General features: G+C 43.1%; 1 protein-coding gene across 11 annotated transcripts in view; it reads right to left on the bottom strand.

Moving 5' to 3' along the window:
• WNK1 (WNK lysine deficient protein kinase 1) overlaps positions 1-12,341 on the bottom strand; it is a 195,346-nt gene that overhangs the window by 21,032 nt on the left and 161,973 nt on the right. For 6 of the 11 annotated variants that reach the window (XM_053251646.1, XM_053251641.1, XM_053251637.1 and 3 more), the window contains 7 exons: positions 12,075-12,161; positions 10,958-11,027; positions 9,736-9,809; positions 8,678-9,315; positions 7,806-8,008; positions 6,820-7,011; positions 5,706-5,798 (listed from right to left, as the gene is read on the bottom strand). In XM_053251646.1, coding sequence (XP_053107621.1) covers positions 5,706-5,798; positions 6,820-7,011; positions 7,806-8,008; positions 8,678-9,315; positions 9,736-9,809; positions 10,958-11,027; positions 12,075-12,161 — 1,357 coding nt within the window. The remainder of the gene's footprint in view (positions 1-5,705; positions 5,799-6,819; positions 7,012-7,805; positions 8,009-8,677; positions 9,316-9,735; positions 9,810-10,957; positions 11,028-12,074; positions 12,162-12,341) is intronic. The other 5 variants (XM_053251638.1, XM_053251640.1, XM_053251642.1 and 2 more) reach the window with 3 other exon arrangements.

Below are 12,341 nucleotides of genomic sequence, written 5' to 3'. Positions count from 1 at the left end.
CTTTTTGGCTGAAGGTCGATATGAACCATAATTGCAGTTTCCTCGTTTTCAGGCGAGTATATCGTACCGTTGTCTTGCAGGAGGCCATAAGGCCTAGCAGGCGTTGGATCTGCCGAGCCTGTTGGATTGGATTGGTTTGGAACTGATGCACCAGTTCCAAAATGGCTTGGTATCTTTCTTGTGGCAAGAATGCCCTTCCTTTCTGGGTATCCAGAACTGCCCCTATGTGTGATATTGATGTCACTGAGTTTAGATGAGATTTTTTCCAGTTGACCTCTATACTGAGGCTCCAGAGAAGGCGCAGGAAGTCTTTGATCTGAGAAAGTAACTCCTCTTTGTCTTTTGATGTCAAGAGCCAGTCATCTAGGTACAGGTAAATCACCAGTCCTTTCATCCCCAGATGTGCCATCACCACAGCCAAGTGCACCACATGCACTTGGTGAATACACGTGAGGCAGTGCGGAGGCCAAACAGTATAACTTGATACTGGTAAATTGAATTCCTCACCGTGAACCTTAGAAACGTCTTGCACGAGGGCCTGATCCCTATGTGGAAGTAAGCATCTCGTAGGTCTAATGTTGCAAGCCACCACTCCTGATGTAGAAGTGGCAGGATGTCTTGCAACGTTGTCATCCGATACTTCCTCACATGGACGAACTTGTTCAGATACCTTAGATCCATTATAGGCTGAATTCCCACATCTCTTTTGGAGATTTGAAAATAGTGAGAGTAGAACCCTTCCCGCCTCTGTGCCCTTTGCACCTGGACAATTGCTTTTTTGTGCAGTAGCTCCGTACCTCCTGTTGTAAGGCAGGTGTCGCTTTGGTGAAGCGTAGCCCGCTGAAGGTTAGGCAAGCCTTGAACTCTATCACATAGCCCAAAGAGACTATCTTCAACATCCATCGCTCCGATGTTATGTGGTACCATGCTTGGGCATGGCTTGCCAATTTGATGTTATTGATGCCTAATGATGCCTGATAAGTGTCCTCAGATGTTGGGGGAGGCTGACATTAGCAATGTGTCCTTTGATGTACAAGAGTGTGATGGGCTGTGGGGGCCTCAAAGGCACTGTTTCTGGGCCTCTCCTTGTTTATGTTGGCCTTGGTTTTTCTTGTTCTTTTGCAGGTAATGTCACTTAGTATAAGGCTGATAAGACTGGTCTGCGGTCCTGCTGCCTAAAGCTGGAACATGGATGGATGAAGTGTTTTGATTTAGATGTGTAAGCAGTAGATGATGAAGCAGAAGTGAAAGTCTTTGTAGTGAATTTGGATTTCTTACGTTTCTCCATTTTTGCATCTGTCTGCTCCGAAAATAGGCCTTTACCATCAAATGTTAATCGCTCTATCTTCTCTTTCATGTCCATTTGTAAGGCTGCTGAGCACAGCCAAGCATGGCATCGCAAGGTTATGGATGCACTCACTGCTCTGGACTCTGATTCCGCTAGGTGTTTTGCAGTGCTTAGCTGCTGATGTGTTAAGTTTACCAATTTTTGCAATGTCTTTTTAAAGTGGGCTTTGATTTCCTCAGGTGAAAGTGTATCCAGATCCTGACCCTAAGAGACCCATAGACAATAATTGTATTTTGCCATGCAGGCTGAATAATTGGCTATTTTTACTGAAATGCATGCTGTTGAATACATTTTTCTTCCTAATACATCTAATTTTCTCCCTCCTTTATCTGCAGGTGTTGTGTGACATCTACCCAATCTTGAGGACGTGGCACAGTTTGGCACGAGAGACTTTGGCATGGGATGTTCTATTAGTTAAGTATTCTCCTGTTCCTGCGCTCTGTAGAGGCCTTCCAGTCTTTTGGAGGTTGGAGTGGAAGTATTTGGAACTTCCCATGTGCATTGTGCAGCTTTTGAAATAACTGTTAAGAGTGGCAAGGCCACTGGTTGCATCAATAAGGATTTTGCCATGAAGTTATAGACCAGGTCATCAATTGTGGCAAGCTGTAACTTCAGATCCAGACACAATGCAGAAGCCATTTCTCTAAGTTGAACATGATACGCCAAGGCGTTGCCACATGAGGTGAAGGGTCTGGGTCAGTAGATTCAGTATCAGATTCAAAATCTGAAGATCCATGACGACTCTCTCCCGATAGTAGCAGAGAGGGATGTGGAAAAGGGACTTTAACCAGCTGGGTGGTAGGTATAGGCAAAGCAGACTCCCAGAGGTCTGTCTGGATGGCTGTTGATATCATTTGCTTATCTTTAGTTTGTGTTTTTTTTGGTAAGCAGCATTGTCTTTAGTGGGGATGGAGCCTCTGTCAGTGTTTGTGTCACTGCAGCTATTGTCCTCAGCTTAGTTGGCAATGTATGAGGAGCAGCTCCTCCCGCTAAAGTGCGCACTGGTATAGAATGTGAGGAAGAACTTGCCAGAGGGATACTTCCATTGAATCCTCCTGACCGCCAAGACCTGTCTTCTTCATAATTATAAGCCAATCCTGGAGAGGTTTGGCCAAGGTTAGTCAACTGACTTGTTGGCATGGGAGAACCCAAGTGTGCCATGGAGATGTAGTAGTCAGTTGTACTACAGTTGAGGAGCAGCTGTTGACTAGGACATATAGACAGGGTAGAGGATGTGTCTCCCCTTCATCCGATTGGGGAACACCCTTCAAAGTAGACCGAGTAGTTGTATTAGAGTCCAGCATTGTCAGGAGAGATTGTGCTGTATTCGGATCTAGTGCACTTGTCTCTTCAACTCCTGGAGGATCCTCTTCCTTGATTTCAAAAGTCACTGGTGCTCGGAATCGAGGAGTAACTTGTTAAAATAACAGGAGTATTTAAAGTTGAGGTTAACTCCTTTTCTCTCGGTGTCGAAGGTGATCATATAGGCTTTGCTGCCAGGGTTAATGAGAGAGCGCTCAACACCAGCCCTTTTTGAATAGGCGGGCTTTGTGGCCTCAGTGTTGAAGGTTTCAATGCTGGAAGTGTCGACTTTGATGCTGTTTGTGTGCACTCTCTCGACGTCAACGTTCAGGCCTGTGTCGATGCTGAGGGCCATTCGGTTGACATCGATGGTTGAGCTTGCTCGGAACTTGTAGATGCTGATGGTGGAGCCATTGATGTTGAAGTCAGCATCGTAGTTGTCTGTTTAGTCAGTATTGTTCTCAGTCTTGACGAACTCTGTGTCGCTGGTCTGAACACCAACACGAAGACTACATCCTGTGCCGACATAGGAGAAGGAGTGGACTTTGATGTTGAAGTTTTGCTCTTCTTTTTGGCGTGCCCTAAGGCATTCTCCATTTTGTCTCCATGACTTTTTGAGGCCTTTGGAGATTTAAAAGTTGGCGACGAGGTATTAGACTGGGTCAGAGCCACAGCCCTTGTGCTATCCTTCTTAGGAGAAGGATTTGTTCCCTCATTCGATGGACCAGGGAAAGGTAAGACATCATTATAAAGTGCAGCCCTCAAAACGAAGCTCCCAGTTGCGCCGTGTTTGCTTTAAAAATGACTGGCAGACCTTACAAACTGAGGTGTTATGGGTTTCCCCCATACATAGCAGGCATAAATCATGGCCATCTTGGGAGAGCAACTTTGCTCTATATTTCAAACAGCGCTTAAATGTTTTCTTCTCTAATCTCTTTTCAATGCGTTTAGCGGTATCCATACCATTACAATTTATAAGTCAAAATATCTGTCCAATCTCTCGCCACAAATAGTCCGTCAAACACAAAACTCGGTCATGAACACAGTCCAAGGGTCAGTTTAAAGGATCAAACCCAATTTCTTTTCCTATAGAACTCACTCAGAAAATGCATGGAACCAGAACGAGGCACTGTAGAAACCAAAGAATTGATCCCTAAGGTGGACACAAAGAAACTGAAGTGCTGGCGCTTCCTCCCGCTTTAAATAGCCACAGGGTCACGTGGGGTGGGGCGCAAGCACCAAGAGGAGCTATGGCACGTCACACCAACTGGCTTCAGCATAGGCGCAGAACCCATTCTAATGGATTCAATGGATCACACCCAAGATATAAATGTTTCATTGATTAAAACATTAAATTATGTAATATGCACTGTATAATAGTGGCTCCAGGCAACTGAAAACCAAGTCCAGTGAGGTCAAATTAGTGCTGCAAGTTTAACTCCAAAAAGGTGCTCTCTTTCACCTTCCCTAAAATCAAATCTGGTCATCTTATTCCTATTGCAGCTGTCCTTACAGAAGGCTATCTTGGAAATTGCTGCTTTGCTCATTGTTTACAGACACAGAAAAATCCCTGGCCTGGCTGAATTGCTTTTCAGTATACACAGACAGAGGCTCACCATTAATAGGGATCTTGCTTGTTTTGGAAGTCTGGGAGGAATAAAATAAAATTTGGCATCGCATCCAGAAAACACACATTCTATTTGCAGCATAAACAGACAATGCATGAAGCTGGAAATAGGTATGAAACCCATCCATTTTCACATATTTCATGGCCCTACCTAACTCCTTAGGTTAGAGGTAGACCCTATCAACTGTGTGCAGAATAAGAAGAGCTACTTTCAATGTTCTGTTCACTTAGCTATCATTTTAATCTGTTTGAATGAGTTGTGTGCTATAGTCCAAGCATTTTTGACAGAAGTAAACAACACAGGGTCCAACAGGGTAAACAGGTTCCAGACTCTGCAAGAACAGTGTACTAAGTAACACATGAAATGCAGCAAGAGGAATTTGTGTGGGTGACATTTAGGTTTTAAGCATCTTAAATCTCAGTTAAGAGATTACAGATGTCTTTTAAATCACAGAAATAGGGAAGGGGCACTCTCTCTGTAGTTATTAACCATTTCCCACTTTCCATTCATGAGCATCTTCGCATACATCACTTCTTTGACTAACACGAACATGGGACAAGTTTATACACCTCTCTTCCTAAAGTATGTTGAGCTACTTATAAGAAAACTTATCATCCCCTCCTCCCAGATTTCCATTTTAGTCTTGGGAGGGGGACCTGTAGAACCTTTCCTACTGAAACATTCCAGGGGTGAGAGGAGAGAACCTGAGAAAAGCTGGCTGTTTCTCCAAAGGGTTTAAAGCATTAACTAACAAGGCAAGATGCATATGGCCCTGCGAGGGAAGGCAGCTGACCACACACCACGTGTTTGAGCGATCATCTTTGACTGAAATGCATCAACAGAGAGCAATTGTGAGTATGTCATCATGAACACTAACACTACAGCACACACAGTCCCATCTTGAGTTGACTGAAGTACTGCTATGTTATGCTAATGTTGAAGCATTAAGACCACCACTACCACATGCTGAACCTGAGCTGACCAAATGTACCTGGCCAGCCATGCTCCAGAGTTGTGTAAATTGGCCCTGTGCCTGTAACATAGCCTTTAGGTGAATTACTAAGAAAAGCCCAAACACCTGTATGTCTGACCTTCACACTCTGTGGATGCTCACTTCTTGAGGTTACTACTTAGTCCTCACAGGGAAGCTTATCCAACTGAATAAAGGAGTCAGAAGAATGCTTCCTTCCTTGCTACCTGAAGTCTCACCTAAAACATGAAGCACACAGCCCCCAACATGAGCACCTTTGGGCTGTGGCAGGCTCACAGTTTTAGAAAATTGCTTCCTGAAAGATACGCTTAAGAGCAACTCAGCCAAGCCCTGGGTTTGGAGAGATACAAGGTGGCAGATGTGAATGGACGGCATGTGACAACAGATCCAAGTTGCAGAAAACAAAAGACGAGGAAGGAGTAAAGGTGTTACACACAAAGAGCCAAGCAGGGCGTACTCAGAAATCGGGTCCTCCTGCCACCAGGCTTGAATGTCACCCGCTCAGATGCACAGTTAAACTTCACACAGCCTGTGAGAAAAACAAGAACAAAAAAAGGGGGGGAAGAACAAGGAGAAGAGAAGAGACAGAACACAACTACAAGATGTTAGAAACTCTAGGCTGGAGTGGTGAAATGCACTAGCAAGACATGAGAGAGAGAGAACCAGTAGGGGGGCATTTGCAAGACACAAGGAGTCAAGACTCCTCTTTTCTGCTCTCTTCCCCTTGGCCCCCCAATATCATGTTTGTTCCTACACTGGAACAGAGCTAGCCTCCAACAGTTAATCCAGCAGGAACAGAGTTGCATGCCACAAGCGATCTAAATCATAGCAAAGGCACACACTGACATAACACACTGCACAACTCGAAAGACATGCGAGGTACAGGTTAGTAGGGCTCATAGGGTTAGAGAGAGAAGAGCAGATTTCCTTCTCTAGCACAGTCATTTTGGAATGAACAGAAGCATGAGTTTCCATATTCCATTCCTTGATTTGTTGATCCCTTCTCTGTTCATTCAATTTTCATACCACCTTTCATAAGGCATCCCAAGGCAGTTTACAAAAGTTAGACTACAGTAAAACTCTATAAAAATCACATTTAAAACCTTATAATCAGATAAACAAAAACCATCACACATACATCCATTAAAAATACAAGCAGAAGCAGGTATGCTACCTATCCTCTTGTCTTATATTCACACACTAAATCCAACCTTACCAAAGTTTTCAGAGGGGACAATTAAGCAACCACTTATACTGGAAGTCAATCAGTTCCAGAGAGTCCAATGTATGAGTTCAAGGGGGTCTCAAATGCAAATCAGATTCTTCCAGAGACCATGGTAAGATTTCAACATTTAAATGTGGTGGACGGGTCCACACGTTCTCCAGGATATGAATTATTCTTGAACTATCTGCCTCTAGTTTTTATACACCATCACAACTATTATGTGGAAGGAAAGACACACTTTATCCCTTTTTGTAAAAATCTGAAAAGTAGCAGGATATTTACTATTCCCCTCCCCCGAAGTAAAGTCTTTCTCTTTGATGCCTACCTTGGCCTGGCGCAGAAAGGCTTGGTATGGAAATGGCACCATCGCTAGTAAAGGCAGAGTAGAGGTTCTCACTAGAAGGAGATGGTTTAAGGGGATGTAACAGATGATTCTGTCCCGTCTCGGGAACACTGCCAGGAGGATGGAGGGTCTGTTGTGGTAAGACTGAAGGTGCACTCTGAGCAGACAGATTGCCTGTGTGCAGGGAGAAAGTAAGTAATTAGGACACTAGCAATACAACAGTTTTTCCATCCCAGAGAACATTCATGGTGTTCACAGTTCATGAAGCATGACCTCTACTGCCATATACAGGGAAATGGTAGTTGTAAATGAAGCTAAACTCAGCAAGTAGTAAAAAAAGACCAGTGTGTGAAAAACTGAGGAATCCGATACAGGTCCAAAGAGAATGGCTTTCACAGGATTTCTATCCTCCTGTTCCACTAAAAATGGAAAGAATATTTGACTGAATGGATTACTGGTACACATTAAGGCTTTAAGTATACCTGCTTCTGAGCACAATACAGTGCTTCTTGAATTGTCATCTAAAATATGAAGGACTGTGAAAGAGAGAGACACACACTGATTGCTAGAGATACAACCTAAGCTTTCTACAAAATAAGAGCCAGTGTAGTATAATGGACACAGAGTATTGGACTTGGAAGGAGACCTGGATTCAAGATTATGGATTCTTTGTTCAGCAACAAAGCTCACTAGACCAGTCACTTTCTTTTAGCCTAACCTACTTCACAGGGTGAAACACAGGGACAGATCATGTAGACCAACTTCCTTGGAGAAAGAGCAGAATTTAAAAAAAAAAACACCATTCTTCATTGGCAACCTGAAGGAGAATGGCAACTTCAAAGCAAAGGATAGCAAAAGCAAACCCTCAAAGACTTTCTAAAGTAGCACGTCACGGCCACAATAGGCACCCTACCCAAACAACAACTCAGACACTGCCCTGCCCATGGCCCATTCTATTACAACCTTACCCAAAATTTGAGGACTCTTACTACCCTGGGAACTGCTACGGCTGGATTTGCTGCTTTTTCCTTTAGTAGGTCTTCTCCGCCTCCCTGAGAGAGGAGCAGCTGGAGGGATGATTACTGCTGGAGGTACCTTTCCCAGTTTTGTGTAAAGTAGTTCAATCTCCTGCTTTTGACGACTTTGAAGCTCTTGGATCTCTTTAAGGTGCCTAAACAAAAGAAATATGACATCATTTCACTTCTCCCCTTCTCACAACTCCAGCCTAGCCCAATTCAAATGGACAGTAAGCAATTTGATGTTAAAATGTTATTTGCCCTCCCTGGCATCTCCAAGATAGGGCTGAGAGAGATTCCTGCCTACAACCTTGGAGAAGCCATTGCCAGTCAGTGTGGACAATACTGAGCTAGATAGACCAACGGTCTGACTCAGTACATGGCAGCTTTCTATGTTCCTATGTTCCATTATAAAGCCAGCAACTTTAGACCAAGCACAAGCACTGGAGAGCTAGAATACTCATGCATTCCTTTAGCATAGCAGCTAACACTAAGCTGTAGAGCAGAAGACCCAGTTCAAATTTTGCCTCTGCCATGAATTCAGTGGAGTGGCCTAGGCAAGATACTATTCACTCAGACTTTGCTTCCTATCCATAACATAGGGGTGATGATAATAAAACTAATAATATAAATGAGCATGCATTAATTCCATTAGAAAAATCAAGGAAGGTCTTTTGTAGGCTTAACTATAAATTCCTTGCAAGTGTTGAATACACCTTAATGATGATGGAGAATGTTTCTGTTTTACATTACATGGGGGAAAACTTTGAACCAAACAATACTTCTCAAGTCTCCACAAGCATGTATGAAAGAAGAAATCTTACTTTTCCCGTAATCGACGCAGTTCGCACTTCAAGTCTTCATCTTCTATGTCTGACTCATTATCACTGCTCATGTAGGAAGAGTTGAATGAGTTGCTAAGGCTCTGGACCGGAAGACTGATCTTTGACCCAGGTGGATGGAGTGAGTCTGGACTCCCTGAACCATCATCCATCTCCTTAGCTCCCCCACTTAGAAAGGCAGCCTCTAGCTCAGATGATGGCCCATTCAGATGCAGAGAAGGCCTTCTCTCGGCAAACTCTGATTTAGGAGTTGCAAGTGGAGAAGGAACTTGCTCTGATTCCATGGACAGAGGAACTATAGCAGGGGTCTCTGTCTCCACACAAGTCACCTCATCTTGAGTTCTAGACACAGAAAAACGACCCACTTGGTCTGTTGTTGTTGTTGTCACCTGGAAACGCCCAACCTTAGTTGGCTGAAACTGTATGGTGGAAGCTTGTGAAAACACTCCATCCACCACATCTGAGGTAACAGCAATGGCCTCAGTTGTCCCACTGGAAGTTGGCTTCACCAGAGTACTCTCTGGGCTGCTGCTAGACAAAGATGAGGAATCTGAGGTGGTTGTGTCAAAGTGCTTGGGCTTACTTCCACTCTCTTTCTGTTCATCCATTGCCACTGACACCTAGAGATGGAGACATGAAATTAAAATCTTATATTTTCAGGACAATTTTAAAGAGAGTATTTGATTATCTCGCTAGGGAAATATGTACCCAAGTGAAGCAGCCAACCATTACATCAGACTACTTATCAATAAGACATAAGTTGTCACTAAATGCCATAGTCACAAAATGAGACTGAGTAATGGTTGAGACTAGATGGACAACTCTTTAGAATGTCAGAATTCAGCATTGTTCAGAAGTTAAAGTGGCTGTACTGTTGGGTTAGACAGACTTATACTGATGTCCCCATTCAGCCATAGTAACTAGGCATGGTATTCCAATAACCTCAGTTCCTCTAGCTATAAAATAAGAGCTATCAAAACTACAGGGTAGCTATGAAAGATAGGGAAGTTAAATACTTTAAACACGCTTTGCTAAAATACCTGAAAACGACCCATCTTAAGAACTGCAACCCCTGAAGATGTAGTCGTGGCACAGTTCTCTGCTTCCTGAGAATCTGAAACCAAGGAAGAGGGAAGAGAATTTCTTCCATTACATTTGTGAACAGAATGATCAGAGAAGAGTCAACTCCTAATTTCTCATCAGTATATCAAAAGCAGCAAACCTCAACTACTTTAGTAGCTTTTGGAGTCTTTTCTTTTATAGTTAAGCAGAAAACAAGAGCCCTATTCAGACATTCTTTAGAAAAAGCTGTACTCGCACGTGCAGTCAAAAGAGGGCTAGAAGTCCCTAGTCTCCCAATCATGAAAGTGTCTGCCATCATGCATACAGCATTCGCCTCTCCAGATAATTGCTGCTGTAACTGTGAGCAGCACATGCAAGGGGGTGTGATGGGTGGGTGCAGGACTTCTGGCCACTTTTGATAGCTGTCCGCAAGTACAGCTTTTTAAAAAAGAATGACTGCATAGGGCTAAGAAGAGGAAAGAGGTTTAAAAAAACAAAACAAAACAAAAACCCTGTATAGTATCCATACTCTACAAAGAGCATGCAGTACTTATTATATTCATTCCAAGATTTCTTCAGCAAAGAAATATTAGCCATTACAAAGATTTCAGTTCTGTTCTCAGCACTGTGTGGACCTTAAAATTTAGTATACCAAAGGAAAACTGAAAATACTGGTAATTCATTATGGCACCTAGCTATTATATAGGCTAATAAACTATTGCTACAAGGATAAGACTAAACTAAACCAAAACGGCACCATAATTATTTATTTATTTATCTAATTTATATACCGCCTGATTCCAAACACTCTAGGCAGCTTACAAAAAATTGTGACAGATCTGCTATAATTCCCTGATCTGTGTGGACCTTAAGGCATTGTTAGGGAGCAGAGGATAAATGCTAATTGTCCATGAAATGCTAATTATCCATTATACTGAAAAGGAATGTACTCCTATAGACTGTTTCAGTTTCACATACAGGAAGTCCAGTCTGCCTTTTATGCTCTTGAGTAGCCAAACATAAACCTCCACCCAATGCCACTCAGATTTTCTACTTCATCAGATTTTGTTCATTTATTTCAAAGCAATCACTTGAGTTTACAGTCCTATTAACAGGATCCTTGAACAAATCCTGCAATTTTAACAAAGGCAAACAGCCAAGTTTCCTGTTCAGCAATTGTTCATTCCAAAAGATTTTTACCAGTATATGTGGGCTGTTCAGTTGTAGATACCACTCCAGTAGATGTTGTGGGAGCCACAAGTGGCTGAAGCTACAGAAACAAGAAAAAGTGTCTTTAGCACAGCCTATTTCCCCCACCCCCAGGAAAATAAATTTGCCTGTGGCTATTCACAGAATCTTATCAGTTCTCTTAAACCTAATACCAAGAGAAAGCCCTGAAGAGTTTCCACTGCAGCAAATCAAGCCCACCTAATTTTAAAACTGATACTGAGGCCCCAGTATACGCAAACAGACCCTGAAGACCAGGTATGTGTTACCAATGGGTCCTACAACCCAGGAACCAGCAGTCACCACAGCTATGACAAATGAAATCCTCCCTGTCTAAGTACGGAATCTACCCTCAAGCCCATGTTACACCAGCATAGCATAGTGGTTAGAGCCAGCATAGCGGTTAGAATGTTGGATTAGGACTGGGAAGACCCGAGTTCAAATCCCCATTCAACCATGAAACTCACTGGGTGACTCTGGGCCAGTCATGTATCTCTCAGCCTAACCTACCTCACAGGGTTGTTGTGAAGATAAAAATAACCATGTACACCACTCTGAGCTCCTCGGAGGAAGAGCGGGATAGAAGTCTACCCTCGTAATCTACCCTCAAGCCCATGTTACACCAGCATAGCATAGTGGTTAGAGCCAGCACAGCGGTTAGAATGTTGGACTAGGACTGGGAAGACCTGAGTTCAAATCCCCATTCAACCATGAAACACACTGGGTGACTCTGGGCCAGTCATGTCTCTCTCAGCCTAACCTACCTCACAGGGTTGTTGTGAGGATAAAAATAACCATGTACACCACTCTGAGCTCCTCGGAGGAAGAGCGGGATAGAAATAATATTTTTTTTAAAACCCTGCCCAGAATATGTAGTGTGACAAGTCAAGCTGCTGTCTCGCTGCTTCCAGCCCCTGGTAAAGAATCCCTGGCAAGTTGTAAACTCTCAGCAAAGATGCTCCTTCTACCATAGGCAGCTGTCACATGCAGTTGGGTTAGATCATATCCCGTGAGTTGAAGAGAACCAACTGCAAGTATCACTTAAGAAATAGCTTGAAACTTTTCAGTCACCAGCCCAGCAAAAACTTACACAGGTAGGAGCGGATGATGTTGGAACAGTTTCTGGACTAAGAGCTCTTCTCAGCTGAGCATCCAGGTCTTCTAGAGGTTGTTGGGACTGCAAGGAGAAACAGTTAGACTTTCTCATACAGTTGACATTTAAAATATGCAGGTCTCAGAAATTCAATGGCAAAGCATAAGACCATGGTACCTATACCTTTTAATCCTTCAGAATGTTCAGGAGATTACTTTCACACATAAATCTAGTTTACAGCATCTTATGCACCTGTTAAACTTT

This window comes from Hemicordylus capensis, chromosome 5 (assembly GCF_027244095.1).
Source record: "Hemicordylus capensis ecotype Gifberg chromosome 5, rHemCap1.1.pri, whole genome shotgun sequence".
Taxonomy (NCBI): Eukaryota; Metazoa; Chordata; class Lepidosauria; order Squamata; family Cordylidae; genus Hemicordylus; species Hemicordylus capensis.
This window is presented reverse-complemented; position numbering and strand designations above follow the sequence as displayed.